The following is an 18,752-nucleotide window of genomic DNA, read 5'->3' on the forward strand; positions in this document are numbered from 1 at the left end:
TTTATTTTAGTAAGTGCCCTGTTCAAACTATTATTTTCCTCTCAAACTATTTTCATTTTCATGTTTGAGAAAACCACTACTGTCTATTTATCCAGATTTGAAGATTACAATTGTCATCTCTTTGTCTCTGGCCCTTTCCTGACTCCAGCCTGCCTCTCCCTCCTTCTCAAATGTCATCTGCAGGTATTAGCGCTCTGCCCATGCTCCTCTTAATTAAAATGCCACTTTATTTGGCTCTGCGTTTGGCTGGGAGCTGCGCACACAGAGGGACTGTTTGAAGGTTAGTTGGGGTCTGCGCTGCTCTGTTCTTCTCTGTATCGCGTGCGCAGATTAATTGACTGGAGGCTACAATAAGAAAAAGACTCGGAAGAGACACCTACGCACCTCTATTATGGAATATCAAAGCTGTTTTGTTTTGCGGGTTGCATCGGGGTCTTAACGTAAAATGTGGTAATGTCACGGCAGATGTTGCATAATTGAAATCAAGCGTAGATGGATTTAAAATGGATATGCAAATTACAAAAACAAGGAGCTGAAATAGACTTTATACTAGATAATAAAAAAACCCATGAATAAATAAATAAATAAAAATCTGCTCAGCTGTTGTTGTTTTTTTTAATGTTTTTGTAGCATCGTAAATACAATACAGACTTTTTTCTCCCACACAGCCAAGACACCTATCAAACCATTATACCAAATAGGGATGGGCATGATTAGTCGACTAATTGATAACTGATCATTAAGAATTTTGTCGATCACATTCATTTTTAATCGACAAACTGAATGTAGCTTGCTGCGTCTGACACAAACACTGGAGTTGTGCCTCACAGTCCCACATTTTGGCTCTGGCTCCTTGGAGACACTGTACCGCTCAGTGAGTGTGTTTACATGGACATCAGTGTCCCGGGTATGATCGGGGTTTTTTGAGTATCCCGGTTTTGTCATGGTGCATGTAAACACAGTATCCCGGTTACTGCAACATGAAGTTGAGTGCGCATGTGTCCAAAATAGGGATGGGCATTCGATGAAATTTTCTTAATCTTAAATTATCGATTAATCATTAACATTTTTATATTAAAATGATCATCATTATTATTACTATCTGCACTACTAATCTGCATAAATAAATTCAACTTTACGACATATAAACCGTAACGACTCTAGAGCCACATCAATCCGTTTTAGATTATATTGTGTTTAATTCAGTTTTGTGCAACTCTCACAGAAACGAAACTTAAAACCGCATCGCTAATTTGCATAAACTCAGCAAAGATAAAACTACAGCTCTTGTGTCGCTGATGCGGTCAATTTCTGTTGGATTAAAAGACATGATTCAGGTGAATACAGGTTAGTGTGACCATATTTGCGTTTGTCAAAACCAGGACACCGTACAGGGGCGGGAGGTGGAGACTCGTCATCGACATTGCGCGACTCTCACCTGGTAAAACTTTTTCCCACTGGACACAGAAACATCTGTGCTGCTTTGTTCACTGTGCACATGGACTCACACTTGTCCCGAACGCAACGGAAAGCGTGGAATTTCTTGTACAAATCATCGTTAAATACACATTTGTGCTTCGGTACGTTGCAGACTGACAGACTGTTTGTGTTTGCTCGCTCCTTCTGAGTGCAGAGACACATGTACAGACCTGTTTGGTCACGCTACGCACAGCAACCTACATTCGATTTGTCGATTAAAATTAACGTATTCGATGAAATTCTTAATGATCAATTATCGATTAATCGATTAATCATGCCCATTCCTAGTCCAAAAAGACAAACACTTTTCAGTCTTTTCTTCACAACAGAAGCCAAAATAAATAAAGTGACAAACATAAATAAAGTGAGTGAAATGATGTTAAATAAAGAGCTGCACTAAACCTGCACACGTCTGATCTCTGAAAACATGAACCATCTCCAACACGACACACACACAGAACAGACTCACCATCATCATCATCATCGTCATCACCCCCCTGTCACAGAGAGAACACTCATATTCCACTGAGTCGTGTTCTTTAGTACAACAGGAGCACAAGGAAAGAGCTGTTTTTTTCAGCGCTTATAGTTTATACAGATGAGCCATGTGGTTTTAAGTTTCATTTCTGTAAAACGTAAACAAATGTGTCAAAGCTGAATTAAACACATTATAATCTCAAACAGGCTGATGTAGCTATTCTGCCTCCACTAGTGTTTCGGAACGAGCTTTACAGATAGTGAACAGTGTCCTCAATAAGCACCCAGGAAACTTCTTGTTGTTTTGGACATTTACTGAAGGGTTGATTGTAAAACTGTAACATACAAAAAATAAATGCATATTACAATTATGTCTTCACATTTAAATGAACAAAGAACAAGCAGAGCTACATAAAACAACGTAGAGCAACTCAACAATTCAATATATGCACAATATTAACAATAACATTAGCATCATGCTAACATCAATGGAAATCTCCATAGACATGCTAACGCTACTAGCATCTTCAATTTTATCAGGAATCTCAAACTATAAAACAACCCAAAGTGCCCCATAGAGTGAGTTAGCATGTCATAACATTACAGTACTCACAGACAGATATTTATCATGGGCCAAAAGACAGTTTACAGGAATAAAACACTTGCAAGTTGAAAAGTCAAGAACAATAAGGCGGCTAAGGTAGCTCAGAGTGGACAAAATAGATAAACTCAAAACAGAAATATTCTCCACTGGGGGCAGAACAGTGGCTCTATAGCGGTTATGGTTTATATGTTGTTTATTTTTAAGCAGATTAATAATAGTAATAATAATGATGATACTTTTAATATAAAAACGTTGAATCTTTAATTCTCCTGACAATCGATTAAGAAAATGTAATCGATTGCCCATCCCTAATACCAAATTGTCACTACTGAAATAACACTTAAATGACATTAAAATAATTTTCTTGACATAGAATTAAAAAGTAGTGACTATTTTGACCAAGTAACAGAAACAAGTGTTATTATTAGGTGGAAGCTGTCACTCACATTTCACAGCAAGACGGTCAAGATGAAGACCTATGGATGGGTCTCGCAGCGCTGTGTAGCTCCAGACAAACTGGAAGAATGAAAGAATCTTAATGGTCCTATATTGCACAAAATTGACTCTTGTGAGCTTTAAGTCATGTTATAATGTTGTTACCTCCTCAAAAACATATCTGGAGTTGTGTTTTTGTTTTTTTTCATTCACACGTTTGATGTTTGAGGCTTTCTATCTTCATGGAGACCAAAGAAGACCGAGTTACAGGCGACCCCGCTCACAGTCAGAATATTTGTTTTTCTAGGTATTTTTGGAGCAATGCAACCAATTGTTATTTAATAAATGTAAAGTAGAGCTGTTTAATGTCATACTGTGGAACATTCCAGGCAGAAACAAGCATGTGATGGACCCCCAACCAAAAAGTTTGATAATTTAATGGCTTTTAAAAGTACGAAAGTGTCAAAATGAAACCAAAAAGAAGCAGCCCAGTGCTCTTACTTAAGGGTCTTATATTATACAAACGTGACTTCTGTGAGTATTTAGTCATGTTATAATGTTACTTCATCAAAAACAGACCTGGAGTTGTGTTTTTTGTAGGGCTGGGCATGTTAACGCGTTAATTTTGCGTTAATTAAATAAGTCATTATCGCGGACAATTATTTTAACGCCGTTAACGCAGATTTTATTATTTATTTATTTATTTAATTGTAAACATCTGTTTCTCACTGGTTTTTATTTTGAAAAAGTCCACCGCGAGCGTTTCTTTAAGTTTGACGTCTTTTCTTTACACTTTTTTCGCTTTTTTCTGACCATGAGAGATGCAACGTGTCCGAGCCTCCGTGAGCCGGGCCCGGCCGCGGGCTCCGGGTCTGGCCGGACCAGCCGTGCTATTCTACTTAAACTATTTCTTTTAGTTCAGCGCTGCAGGGGGAGTCACTGATTTACCCAGATACCATTGAAAAGAAAAAATGTGATTGGTCCATTTCCATTCCATTATATTAACCCTTTGTTTCCCAAGAAATATCAGTCCAAGTTTATAACAATGATTTAGAAATTATTACTAGTGTTGTGTTCATTACTCACTGCATAAAAAATATTGATAAAATATATTAGTAGTACAAAAGTCCATTCAAAATTTTTTCTTGAGCCTTCACTGAACACCTTGAAGGCTCTGAGGTTCCCCGTGAAAGAAATGCTGTTTGCACAACAAATGTGTGGCTCTTTCATTTTCATTTCCAATAAAAGTGCGCTATACTTTACTTTTTAATTCATTAATTGGTTTTGCGTATAACATGCGTATTGCGTATAATCGCAGTCAAACTCATGCGTTTAATGCGATACATTTTTTACATTTTTTTACATTCCAGCCTTAATTTTTTGTTTTTTTGCATTATATTTCATGAGCATTACATCTTTCCTTCCTCGCGTGTCCGGACCTGAGCAGCGGGTGGGGGGGGGGGGGTGGGGGTTCACCGGGCTGCTCCTCTGTGGCAGGCCTCTCTTAAAGTGTCCATCTTATCCGACCGTTACTAATGGGTCAGCCTCTGGAGTCTGAGCCAGAACTGAAGCTTTGCGCGGATAAGGAGCTGAGGAGGTGGAGGTCAAACCAGACGTCCACCTGGAACTAATGTGCTCCAGTCTACTGCCATAAGCGCCAGAAAATATAGTGACAGAGAGAGAGAAACTATTAAAGAAGTTCGGTGAAGGGGATTGCTTTCGGTGGAGTTCTCATCGTGTTGGAAAAGTTTGAAGAAAAATGGATTTGATGTTATATACAGGGAGTAAATCAGTTTTTCAAAAGGTCTTCGAAGAAAACATAAAACTGATATTGAGTGTTGGGAAGTTTACTTTTAAAATGTATTCCCCTACAGATTACAGATCCCAAAATATGGTTTGTCACGTAATCTATTAAATTACTAAAGGTGAGAAATGTATGTAATATGAATACTTTGGATTACTTGATATTGCAATGCTTTTTAAAACTACATAACATGTACCAACCACATCCTGAAAATTCATGTTTGTTCTCTTCAAATTGTCTGTTGAGTTCAAGTCTCCATGAACAGACTTTTGTTTACTGTAGAGAAGCAAAGACGAGGATCTGAACATGAGATGTTTTGTCTGCCCAGTCTTTCCTTAACTGTATTAAAAATATTATTGATGGAGAAATGATTTTTATATGAGATCACTGCTGCCTTAAATTATGTGCACCTACTGTTAGTGTCATATTGTTTAGACCTGGTTTAGTCCTGGTTTAAACCTGGTTTTAGTCGTAGTTTAGTCCAGGTTTAGTCCTGGTTTAGTCCTGGTTTACTCCTGGTTTAGTCCTGATTTAGTCTTGGTTTACTCCTGGTTTAGTCCTGATTTAGTCTTGTTTACTCCTGGTTTAGTCCTGATTTAGTCCTGGTTTTACTCCTGGCTTAGTCCTGGTTTAGTCCTGGTTTTATCCTGGTTTACTCCAGGTTTAGTCCTGATTTAGTCTTGTTTACTCCTGGTTTAGTCCTGATTTAGTCCTGGTTTAGTCCTGGTTTAGTCCTGGTTTACTCCTGGTTTAGTCCTGGTTTACTCCTGGTTTAGTCCTGGTTTAGTCCTGGTTTTACTCCTGGTTTAGTCCTGGTTTAGTCCTGGTTTAGTCCTGGTTTTACTCCTGGTTTAGTCCTGGTTTTACTCCTGGTTTAGTCCTGGTTTTACTCCTGGTTTAGTCCTGGTTTTACTCCTGATTTAGTCTTGGTTTAGTCCTGGTTTTACTCCTGGTTTAGTCCTGATTTAGTCTTGGTTTAGTCCTGATTTAATCTTGGTTTAGTCCTGGTTTAGTCCTGTTTTGGCCCAAAATGAGAAAACAGGAACATACCGCCATGTAATCCATTTATTTCAACAAAGTAACTGTAATCCAATTACCACTCACTGAAACAGTAACTGTAACTGAATACAGTTACTCATAATTTGTACTCTGATTACGTAACTCTGGTACAACACTGCTGATATTATGTGTGAAGCAAAAAAAGAAAAAATAGTACCGGAACAACACAAATTCTCCCCCAACATCAGTAAATGCTCCTTTCGTTACCACTGTCTGCTTTGGTCTCACAGAAAAAGAACATAACGGGCACAGTGAGCAAGTAAAAAACTAAGTAAGTAACATTTATTTATAGAGCGCCTTTTCACAGAGATCAGCTCACAAGGTGCTACCAGCGCTTTTTCCATTTCCCTTTGAATGCATCATCACAGGCCTGATTTTTTGCATCTTAAAATCAGAGCTCTGAGGAGTAAAAAGTGAGGGAGTGCGACGTGACCGATAGTTTTCAGTCACAGCCAAATGAAGCCCGTCGATGCAAGAAGTTATAAAGGTTAATCTGGAACCAAAGCTCCATATATGAAAATCATAGTGCACGATGTTTAACACATGAATCCTGCATATTTAGGAAACACTGTGTTCCACCTTTGTCATGTGGTAATGCAGGAAGTGCTCCATTGTGTTTTTAAACTCCAGACGACTTCACTAGAATCTTTTGGATGAGTTCAGACTGGAATTGCCAATCTCTACTGAGCAAAAGGTAAAAAGCTGTTAACTTGAAAACTACCACTTCATGACATCACAAGGTGGAACAGAGCATTTTAACTTAGGCAGACTAAAGGCCAATTTATGGTCCAGCGTCAAATCGTCTGCATCACGAGGCAGAGACCGCGTTGATGTGAGCGTCCGCATCGACGTGCACCTCTGAAATTTTCTAACTACGCATCGATACGACGCAGACAGAAGGGGAAGCGACGCAGGGCTGTGATTGGTCCTTCCTTCCACCGCACTACAGACATTTCCTGTACTCTGCTTTCCTTTCTTTCAATATACATTGAGCAGTGTTGGAAAGGTGACTTTTAAAATATATTCCCCTACAGATTACAGATTACATACCCCAGAATGTAGTTTGTAACGTAATCCATTAAGGTACTTAAGGTGAGTAACGTAATCTGAATACTTTGGATTACTTGATTTGCTGTAGAGAAGCAAAGACGAGGATATTGTAACATAAGAAGTTTTATCTGATAAAAGACAATAAAAAGACCCGACTTTCCTTAACCGTATTAAAAATATTATTGATAGAAAACGAGGAGACTTGGTCTGCGCAGCATGGTTTAGTCCTGTTAAATCCTGTTTTAGACCTGGTTTAGACCCGGTTTAGACCTGGTTTATTCCTGGTTTAGACCTGGTTTAGACCTGGTTTAGACCTGGTTTATTCCTGGTTTAGACCTGGTTTAGACCTGTTTACCTGTTTACCTGGTTTTAGACCTGGTTTAGACCTAGACCTGGTTTAGACCTGGTTTAGACCTGGTTTAGACCTGGTTTTACTGGTTTACCTGGTTTAGACCTGGTTTAGACCTGGTTTAGACCTGGTTAGACCTGTTTAGACCTGGTTTAGACCTGGTTTATTCCTGGTTTAGACCTGGCTTAGACCTGGTTTAGACCTGGTTTAGACCTGGTTTAGACCTACTTTAGACATGGTTTAGACCTGGTTTATTCCTGGTTTAGACCTGGCTTAGACCTGGTTTAGACCTGGTTTATTCCTGGTTTAGACCTACTTTAGACCTGGTTTAGACCTGGTTTATACCTGGTTTTAGACATGGTTTAGACCTGGTTTATTCCTGGTTTAGACCTACTTTAGACCTGGTTTAGACCTGGTTTATACCTGGTTTTAGACATGGTTTAGACCTGGTTTATTCCTGGTTTAGACCTACTTTAGACCTGGTTTAGACCTGGTTTAGACCTGGTTTTAGACATGGTTTAGACCTGGCTTAGACCTGGTTTTAGACCTGGCCATGTAATTCATTTATTTCAACAAAGTAACTGTAATCCAATTACCACTCACTGAAACAGTAACTGTAACTGAATACAGTTACTCATAATTTGTACTCTGATTACGTAACTCTGGTACATGTAATCTGTTACTCCCCAACACTGACATTGAGTAATAATGTGTTTATTGCAGCTTTGCACAAATTTGTTTACATTTTACAAAAATTAAACTTAAAACAGCATGGCTAATTTGCATAAACTAAACACTCGCTCCTTGTGTCCTGACACGGTTCAGATTCTGTTGGACTTAAAAAGGACACGTCTCAGTGGAATATGAGTGTTCTTTCTGTGACAGAGGGGTGTTCTGCTGATGGTGAGTCTGTTCAGTGCTTTTATCCCTTTGGAGAAATTTTCAGAGATTATACATCTGCCGGTCATACGCACAGACTGTTTATATGAATGGACATACATCCTAGCCCCCTGGCATTTCGGCAGTGAATTACTTCGTGGTGCATAGACCTCGACGCAGATTAATAAATCAAAAATAACAGCAAAAAGGCAGTGCGCGCTGAGTCGACGCAGAACTATACTTCACCCTTTATAAACCAGGATTACTCAAACATGTGCGAATGAAACAAAACACAACTCAAGGTCTGTTTTTGATGAGAAACAACATTACAACATTAAAGCTCACAAGAATTGATTTTATTTAACATGGGACCTTTAATATGTGATGCATCTTCAGAGCAGCTACAACGCAACCCAGCAAACTCTGTTAGATTGTCACATGTATTTTTGTTTTGGCTTTCAAGGGAAAACATGACATTTTTTGTGTCTGAGCTCATAATACAATAATGCCACTAAGGATCTGTCTAGACTATTGTAAATCCTGTCTTCTTTCAAATTATTTAAAAAAGACAAGCTCAGTCGGTATTTATTTTTTGTAACATGGCTTAAACTTCACAAGAGTTAATTTTGCAGAATACAGGACTTTTAAAGTAAGAACACTGGGCTACATTTAGGTTTTGTTTTGACAGTTTTGAGTAAAATTTAGTTTGTTTTTGCATTTAAAATCCATTAACACTAGGGCTGCATCTCATTTCTCACTTTCCTTGCTTCCTTCTCTTCTGGCGGTGGATCCTCTACCTACTTGTCTTTATGAAGATGTTATTGCTTTCACATCAGTCAAAGTATTTATTCGCTACACATGTTTCTGTTGCTCAAAAATACAATAATTCCTTATGGAAATAGGAGTGACTCTCCACAGATCTAAACTGTAATGTACCGTAATGCTGTAACCTGCTTATAGATAGACTTAAACTATATAAACTATAATGTTCCTATTCAACCCTTCCAGACCTAAAGGAAATTTCAGGACATTTGTCCTTGCCTGGATTTTTTCTTAAATTTACTATTAAAACTCCCCCTTTTACCCCCTGATGAAGTGTTATACTTCTTTTTTTTTCAGTACAACCTGTTATTTCACAATCTGCTGCTGTAGTTGTGTCATGTGGCTGTAATTAAAGCTACAGGACCAGAAATACAAATGGAAAACATAAAATAAAATTCACACTCTTTCATACAAGACACGCAGCAAACATGTATCAACAACTTTTTTTGGACATAAAAAAGCTTAATTAGGGCCTTAGCTACGAAAGTGCAAAATATCAAGTCTGTAAGTAAAGTAAAAATATCATTATTGCCTCAAAACAAACAAAAAGTACAATGGCTCCATGACTTTGGAAACAGCTCGTGCCAGGGCACAGAGCCACATCACTTCTTGCATTTCCCTGGTGTTTGTTACATTTGTATTTGTACATTTGGATGGAAATAAACCAAATAAAAATAGCAAGGGATTCCCAATTTCGCAGACCAAGATGCGTAATTTGTCATTTATTTGAGAAATAACTGCACTTAGACCTGCATTTTCAATTGTTACGAATGCAGACTCTCAGAGCAGTCGACCATCTTGACTCACTACACTCTTTGGCAAAGTTTGGGCCAATCAAAATGGACGGAGCGCATGAGTTTGACTAAAAACAAAGTTTCTATACTTGCATCCTGAATTTCGGACTTCCAGTCGTCGCGCAGTACATCCTGGGAAGGCATGTTGGATTTCCCAGTGGGATGCGTCAACTGAGGAAGTCGGACTGCAGGTGGCGCTGTCGTCCTGCCACACCGGTAGGAAGACAGCGCCAAAACCTGTTTAAATCAGCTGACCAGACACATCACAGTAACATCACGTGACCATTCTGAGGAAGATGCTAGTGAGCAGTCGAAACTGTCAGGTATGAAACAAAAGTAGGTCTGAAAAAAGAACCTAATAACATATTGTCAAAGCCGATCTTTTCTAGTCTTTTGAACCATATCGTTTTTGTTTCTAGTTCTGATATTGTCATATTTTAGTTTTGGGGATCGGACATTCGTAATTGTGTGGTTGTTGGATCCTAACAGTGGTTCTCAAGACTTCAAAAGACAAATCGAGAAATCAAACATGGGGGTTTGATGCTCACTTTTCCGGTGGGCCCTTCGCAGTATGCATTGCACGATGACCAGAAGTCCAAAATTCAGCTTCTTGAGTTCTTTTTAAAGACAATGCAGTAAAGTGTATTTACCTTGTTGACATGTTTCGGCTGCTGCTGCGAGCCATCTTCAGAACTGTCACCGGTGTTGGTGGTGACGTGTCGTACATCAGCTGTTGTTACTTCCTGTAGGCGTGGTCATCCTGATGTACCTGGCAGGTCGCTCAGACTGACCACGCCTCCCGTCGCCCGATGTTTTCTAGAGGAGGGTGTCCCAGGTGTGTGAAAGGAGGAACGCTCCGTCATCACGATTAATGCTGGCATCATCAGGCTGACCACGCCTACAGGAAGTAACAACAGCTGATATACAACAGCAGCAGCCAAAACATGTCAGCAGGGTAAACACACTTTACTGTATTGTCTTTAAAAAGAACCCAAGAAGCTAAAGTACATAAGAAGACAAAATTAACATCACTGGCTTAGTCTGAAATTAAAGAGACATGTATTGGACACTTGTTTTCCCTACGTCATCATGCAGCGTGTCGGTCTGCAGGGGTTAAGAAATACCTGGGGAAAAACTGCATTCTTACGGTTAATGATGTACTGTGGAACATTTTAGGCAAAACAAAAACATCAATGGAGACAAGAACACGGTGTACCTTCCACCAGAAAAGCCTCATAATGCCTCTTTAGATAAATTATACTTGACAGCTTTTACTTATTACTTTTTTCACATTTTTTGATTAGATTTTCGACCCACTTGAGTTTCTCTTTCAGATTTTTAGCAAGACCTTTCAAGGGGGGAAAACGAGCCAAGGCCTCACCTCCTCGTAGCGCATTCTCAGACCTGCTGGTGTAAGGTGAGCTGTAAATGTGCGGAGAGCTATTGTTAATTAAAAGGTGCTTTGAGAGTGTGTAAATTATATAAAGTGAAAGCAGTCAGTGCGTGTAAATGAGCCGGAGCTGGAGGCAGGTAACAGGGATCTCATTACAGTGAGTGAGCAGCTGTACAGACACCAGACCCGAGGCAATGAGATGGAGTTATAACGTAAAACTAACAAAATACACTGTGAAAATACCACAGGGGTTTTGAGCAGAGGTGGGTAGGGAAGCCAAGTATTGTGCTTAAAGAGAGAGTATTGCACTTTTATGGGGCATTAAAGGGACAGTCCTATATTTTGGACATAGGAGCTCATTTCCTAGTTTGCCAGAGTGTTGGAGACATGTGGAGACACTTTTTTAAATATTCCATCCAGTCCTTGTATTTGCAGAGGTCACTGGTGCTAGGCTAGTGCATGTCAATGGCCATAGTTATCCTGCCACTAAAAACAGTGTCACCCACTCCTATCTATTATTTAGTGCTGTCAAGAGATTAAAAAAACGAGAGATTAATTAATTATGATCTGTAATTAATTAATCTCTTTTTTAATCTCACCTAAAAATTGCTGAGAAAAGCCCTGAACTTGAGATATTTTCATTTAAATTCATTATTACAATATAGGGATGTAACAATATAAATAATATAACAATATAAATATACAAAATATCATGATATTCGTATCGTCAAAGTTCTCACAATAATAACACGGACTATCACAATATATCGAATTACAAGTCTCTTTGCTTAAATTAAGAGTTATGGTGCAGCAATAGCTAGAAAAAAGACAGAGGGAACTACATAGACCATGATCCTTTGCTCCATTTCAGTGCAGACTACAAGAAGAAATAACAGTTCTAAGCACTTTTAAGACTTAGTTCTTTGGATTAAGTCTTGTCAAGGCATTTTAAGAGGAAAAAGTTGCATATTTACAGTTTTGTTCGCAGCCTTCACAAAATATCGCAATAAATATTTTACAGAGAGATTTAGATATTGTTACATCCCTAATCATGTGCCTCCCCACCATATCGTGAGCTTTCCTATGATATCTCAATAAATATACAGTGAGGTTCATACCGTGAGGATATCGTATCGTGAGACTTGGATATCGTTATACCTCTATTACAGTGTTGTGGCAGATCAAAAGACTGATATATAACCAAAAAAAGTGACTTTATAAGGTGATTTATTGTTTAACAAACTTTAATAGATGCAGTCATTTACATTCCACTCTGTTCTTTTGTCAGACTCTAAATAATTAGAAAATACAAATAAAACAAGTGCAATCAGAAATAGCAACCTGGTCCCCATGAGGCATCGGTGGGGTCAGTTCATCACCACAGAAGCAGTTTATGAGGAGCCCAGCCCATATTACATGATCGTTATATCCACAATGTTATGTGTGTATGTGTACAGGCCCATGAACATTTGTGTGATATTGGTCACACATGAGAATGTCTGTGTTTACTAGTGTGTGACGAAAATGTAATTTTTCATGATTTGTGTATATGTTAGTTGTGCGACTGTAGATCAGTGTGTTGTGTATCACTAGAAAAAAAGAAATGGAAATTATTTTTGTTCCAATTAGAATTTTAACGGCAAACACTGAAAGAGAAAGGAACTTTTATAATTAGTGATTATCTCGAAAACTATTAATATTTTACTATACAAATGCATCGAATTATAAATAGATCATTTTTTTTCTGAGCTTTTGAGACACTCCCGCTGCTCTAGCTCCATCCTTCGCGGAGTTATGACCAAAAACGCATTTTTGACCTTGGTTACCTTGACCGGTTTCAACCTGTAACATCCAGTGTGCCCCGGTTATGTGTGTGCCAACTTGTGTGATGATTGGGTGAATATTTTAGCCCAGAAAAATATTCACACTCAGAAAGTGTCAAAATTGCCAATTCTTTATAATGGCGTGACCTTTCAATTGACCCATGTGACCTCAAATGACCTCGGATCGTCACAAAACTTGTTTTGCCGCATTGGGCACGGAGGCTTAACCCACGTACCAAATTTGGTGATAATTGGTCCATAAATGGCGGAATTATCTCGGTCGGACAGACACACAGACACACAAGGTGAAAACAAAACCTGGTCAAACCTTCGGGGACCAGGTAATGAAACATCAGGTTAGAGCCCTGCATGGGTCCCACAGGAGACCCACAGGAGACCCACAGGAGACCCACAGGAGACCCACAGGAGACCCACAGGAGACCCACAGAACCTGACGCAAAACAGTGTGGTGTGGGACACATTCTGAAAGCTCACTGAGGGTGCGGGCAGGAGCGGGGGGGGGAATGATAAACTGCAGTCCCTCAAACAAAATATGAGTGTAAAGTAAAATACACAAATAGTTCATGTTTCTATCATACATCATTTGTGCTGGATATTTTATTTGGCATTGATAAAAACATTTTAAGCAGCCTAAATTTGCGGATGTGGTCTAATCTCGCGCACATTTTAGACAATTCCTTTCTGCTTCTTCAACATTATAACATAACTTAAAGCTCACAAGAGTCAATTCTGTGTAATATAGAACTTTTAAAGAAGTCATATCGTGCTTTTCCTGGTTCATACTTCACACATTTGTTCACAGATTGAGATAGTCTAAGGTTTATTTTATTCTCTTGAGTGTCTGTTCCTCTGGCTGTAGCTGAACCATGAGTCAAGAGCACGGACAGACCACAGGGTCACACGCAGAGGGAACGTCATGACAGCCGCCGCCGGGGTCACATAAGGCGCAGGAGCAGGGTTCAAAGGTCATGACCTCGTTTGTGTTTACATGTATCAGCGGCTCTGTGTGCTCTGGGCTGTCAGCACCAGGACAAACCCTCGTGCAGATTACTGAGCCACAGATGAGCAGTATTACATAACGGAATAATAACAAGTACCCCCGCATAAACTACTTCCATGGACCACTGGAACCAACCTGGACCACTGAGGGATTACACAGATTTAAGTAGTACTGGTAGTAGTAGTAGTACCTCTTCTGGCAATGTCCGTTGTAATAAAAAAGATGTATTGGTGGTAGTTGTAAAAGTAGTAGTAGTAGTAGTAGTAGTAGTAGTAGTGGTAGTAGTGGTAGTAGTGGTGGTAGTAGTGGTGGTAGTAGTGGTAGTAGTAGTAGTGGTAGTAGTGGTAGTAGTAGTGGGAGTAGTAGTAGTAGTAGTGGTAGTAGTAGTGATACTAGTAGTTGTAGTAGTAGTTATAGTAGTAGTAGTAGTGGGAGTAGTGGTAGTAGTAGTGGGAGTAGTTGTAGTAGTAGTGGTAGTAGTAGTTATAGTAGTAGTAGTAGTAGTAGTAGTGGTAGTAGTAGTGGGAGTAGTGGTAGTAGTAGTGGGAGTAGTGGTGGTTGTAGTGGTAGTAGTAGTGGGAGTAGTAGTAGTAGTAGTAGTAGTAGTTATAGTAGTAGTAGTAGTGGGAGTAGTGGTAGTAGTAGTGGGAGTAGTGGTGGTTGTAGTGATACTAGTAGTTATAGTAGAAGTGGTAGTAGTAGTAGTAGTAGGAGTAGATATAGTTGTAGTTATAGTAATTATAGTAGTAGTAGTAGCAGTTGTAGAAGTAGTTGTAGTTGTAGTAGTAGTAGTAGTAGTAGTAGTAGTAGTAGTAGTAGTAGTAGTAGTTGTAGTTACAGTAGTTTAGTAGTAGTAGTAGTAGTAGTATAGTAGTAGTAGTAGTTTAGTAGTAGTAGTAGTAGTAGTTCTAGTAGTAGTAGTAGTAGTAGTAGTAGTAGTAGTAGTAGTAGTAGTAGTAGTAGTAGTAGTAGTAGTAGTAGTAGTAGTAGTAGTAGTAGTAGTAGTAGTAGTAGTAGTAGTAGTAGTAGTAGTAGTAGTAATAGTAGTTCTAGTAGTAGTAGTAGTAGTAGTAGTAGTAGTAGTAGTAGTAGTAGTAGTAGTAGTAGTAGTAGTAGTAGTAGTAGTAGTAGTAGTAGTAGTAGTAGTAGTAGTAGTAGTAGTAGTAGTAGTAGTAGTAGTAGTAGTAGTAGTAGTAGTAGTAGTAGTAGTAGTAGTAGTAGTAGTAGTAGTAGTAGTAGTAGTAGTAGTAGTAGTAGTAGTAGTAGTAGTAGTAGTAGTAATAGTAGTTCAGTAGTAGTAGTAGTAGTAGTAGTAGTAGTAGTAGTAGTAGTAGTAGTAGTTAGTAGTAGTAGTAGTAGTTCGTAGTAGTAGTAGTAGTAGTAGTAGTAGTAGTAGTAGTAGTAGTAGTAGTAGTAGTAGTAGTAGTAGTAGTAGTAGTAGTAGTAGTAGTAGTAGTAGTAGTAGTAGTAGTAGTAGTAGTAGTATAGTAGTAGTAGTAGTAGTAGTAGTAGTAGTAGTAGTAGTAGTAGTAGTAGTAGTAGTAGTAGTAGTAGTAGTAGTAGTAGTAGTAGTAGTAGTAGTAGTAGTAGTAGTAGTAGTAGTAGTAGTAGTAGTAGTAGTAGTAGTAGTAGTAGTAGTAGTAGTAGTAGTTCTAGTAGTAGTAGTAGTAGTAGTAGTAGTAGTAGTAGTTATAGTAATAGTAGTTCTAGTAGTAGTAGTAGTAGTAGTAGTAGTAGTAGTAGTAGTAGTAGTAGTAGTAGTAGTAGTAGTTCTAGTAGTAGTAGTAGTAGTAGTAGTAGTAGTAGTAGTAGTAGTAGTAGTAGTAGTTATAGTAGTAGTAGTAGTAGTAGTAGTAGTAGTAGTAGTTAGTAGTAGTAGTAGTAGTAGTAGTAGTAGTAGTAGTAGTAGTAGTAGTAGTAGTAGTAGTAGTAGTAGTAGTAGTATAGTAGTAGTAGTAGTAGTAGTAGTAGTAGTAGTATAGTAGTAGTAGTAGTAGTTATAGTAGTAGTATTTATAGTAGTTTTTGTAGTAGTAGTAAAAAGATGTCACTTTCTACTGTCTTTGAAACATGAAAAACAGAAGTAGCTCATTTTCAATGTTTTGTTTTGCTCTAAATGTGATTTCTGTCTTACCTCTCAATCTGTTAGAACAAAAAATAAACCTTTTTTATTTCATAACTCACCGAGGCTTCACAAATGGATTTTTATTGTCAACAGTTTCCACAACAGCCACTTCAGATCCAGACGGGACACAGCTGACTTATTTTGACCTCAGCACCTGCTCAAAATATTCAAGCCAGACACATTATCTCAAATACACGGGGAACTGAAACCTCAAACCTTATTGTTTTAAGGCGTGAGGGCCGAGTTTTACACACCTGTGATGTCTCTACAAGCTTTAAAAAGAGGTACTACACTTTTTTGAGGTATCTACTGCTAACACTTAAAATATTTAGATCACCATGTTACCTTTTATTAGTGTGAAAATGCTATATTCACCAAAAACAACGCATTCATTTACCATGTTTAATCCATTTTCAGTTATGGGTCTGGTCAAGTGGTAACGGAGGGAAACAGGGGCAGATTTTTTACATTCAAATGTCTCTTATTCAGAAACTAGAGGGACTATTGAAATAAGTAAAGTATCAGAATGTAGGAAAGAGTTACACTCCAACAGGGTCAAGTTAAACCTGTGATATTCTTTCAAGTTGTTGACAAAAAATTTTAAAACTCATGTTGGTAACGGAGGGAATGAAATATGCAGCACTTTTTGGGCAATAAATACAAACAGTGATAACTCTTGGTTCTCACTTACATATCCTTAACAAACTGGTTTGAATATTTGCTTCATATAGTTTTCTACCATATGGTACAAGATTAGGTTGAAAAACCTCTTACTTTTTGATTAATGAGATTTTTTATTAAGAAAGGTCATGGTAACGGAGGGAAAAGTAACGGAGGGAAAATTGTTCAAGCAAGTAGAAGGTGCAGGATTTTGTATAATTTGTCGCTTTCTTCTTCTTTAATATTACTTCAAAATGAAAGGAAACTATTTCTATAAAATATGTCAGTCCTTCCAAGCAAATTTTTATCATTTTAAATAAATTTTTTTGGTATGTTTAAAACGTATGTAACTTAAGAACCAAAAATGGTACAGAAAAAAGGTAAACAGTTTCATAAACTAGAGTACATATGTATCTGTTGAATACATTTTTATATCAGATGCATTAACTTGAATTTTTGGCCTTGCTGTTTACTTCTGCTTGACCGGGCCCTTATGTTTTTGAAACTACTGCATATCAGATAGGGGTGTGCAAAAATATCTAAATATCAATATATCGTATCATTTAATGTGATGATACAGTATCGATATCGTGGGCTGCTGTATCAATACATCACCAAGAGTATTTTTTGGTAGAGTTTACTCAAATATTTTGTTACAGAGCTACAGTTTTGTTGCTTGTTTATGCAGCACCTTTGACATTTTCACTGTTTTGATGATTTAAAATGTTTGTGTTTCAATTTAACTTTGCACAAGAAGTGGTTTAGCAAAAACTTTTAGTATCACAGCCATGATTTAGCCTTTATTTTTGATTGAACCGTATCGAATTGATTTGAAATATATCGTATCGAACCGAAAGTGCACTGTATCGAGATATGTATCGTATCGACAACTTTTTAATGATACCCAGCCCTAACATCAGACCAGGTTTGTGAAGTTGTAGTGTAATATTTTCTGTCCTGCTTTTGTGTATTTATGCAAAATTGCCGTGTGGGTGATGTAGGCTTGAGGGTTGAGATTTAGAATTAGATTAGATAGGACTGTACTGCTAACATAGGCAAGGCAAGGCAAGTTTATTTGTATAGCACAATTCGTACACAAAGTAATTCAAAGTGCTTTACAGAATAAGAAATACATTAAAATCATATTAAAATAAAAAAAAAAGAGAGACATAAATTGGAGAGAAGAGTGCGGAATGAAACCTTTCAGTTTTATGCACAGTCAAACAGAAATGTTTGAGTCTGGATTTAAACAGCGTCACAGAAAGTCTGTCTCACATGTTCAGACTGTTCCAGGTTTTAGCTGCATGAACCTGAAACTCTGACTCCCTTTAACTTCTTAGGTTCTTTTTAAGACAATGCAGTAAGTGTATTTACTTGTTACTAGCAAGCCATCTTCAGAACTGTCAGTGTTGGTGTGACGTGTCATATATCAGCTGTTGTTACTTTAGGCGTGTCAGCCTGATGGACCTGGCAGGTCGCTCAGACTGACCACGCCTCCCGTCGCCGGTGTTCTCAGGTGCAGGTGTGTGAAAGGAGGAACGCTCCGTCATCACGGTTAATGCTGTCCATGCCTCGCTTTCTGATTTCAATGGCCTCCTTGATCCAGCGTTTGAACTTGTTGTTTTCCGATCCAATGATCCGAGCCCCGTCCCAATCCATAATGTGGTTGTTTCCTTTTACAGTGTCTGATATGGCGGATTTTAGGTTTTCCTGTTCTGCTTTGTCTTTTTGTGTTCTGGTGAGTCTCCCTGACGTTTCCTTTTCGCATTCCTTTTGGTGTTCCTTTTTTCGGATGTGGAATGCCCGGCCTGTTTCCCCTATGTATGATTTATTGCATGATTTGCATTGGATTTCGTAGATGGCATTGCATTTTTGTTCTTGTGGGATTTTGTCCTTGGGATGTACGAGTAGTTGGCGGAGTTTTGTGTATGGTTTTACTACAGTGCTTATGTTGTGTTTTTTCATGGCTCTCTGGATGG

The 18,752-nt window shown here is 38.3% G+C and overlaps 1 protein-coding gene across 1 annotated transcript in view; it reads left to right on the forward strand.

Moving 5' to 3' along the window:
* kazna (kazrin, periplakin interacting protein a) overlaps positions 1–18,752 on the forward strand; it is a 428,011-nt gene that overhangs the window by 264,056 nt on the left and 145,203 nt on the right. The window contains exons 5-6 of the mRNA XM_055165615.1: positions 1,938–1,964; positions 16,446–16,453. Of these exons, the coding sequence (XP_055021590.1) occupies positions 1,938–1,964; positions 16,446–16,453 (35 nt within the window). The remainder of the gene's footprint in view (positions 1–1,937; positions 1,965–16,445; positions 16,454–18,752) is intronic.

The sequence above is a fragment of the Boleophthalmus pectinirostris genome, unplaced genomic scaffold (assembly GCF_026225935.1).
Source record: "Boleophthalmus pectinirostris isolate CB_2022bp ecotype Guang Dong unplaced genomic scaffold, ASM2622593v1 HiC_scaffold_8, whole genome shotgun sequence".
In the NCBI taxonomy this organism is placed as follows: Eukaryota; Metazoa; Chordata; class Actinopteri; order Gobiiformes; family Gobiidae; genus Boleophthalmus; species Boleophthalmus pectinirostris.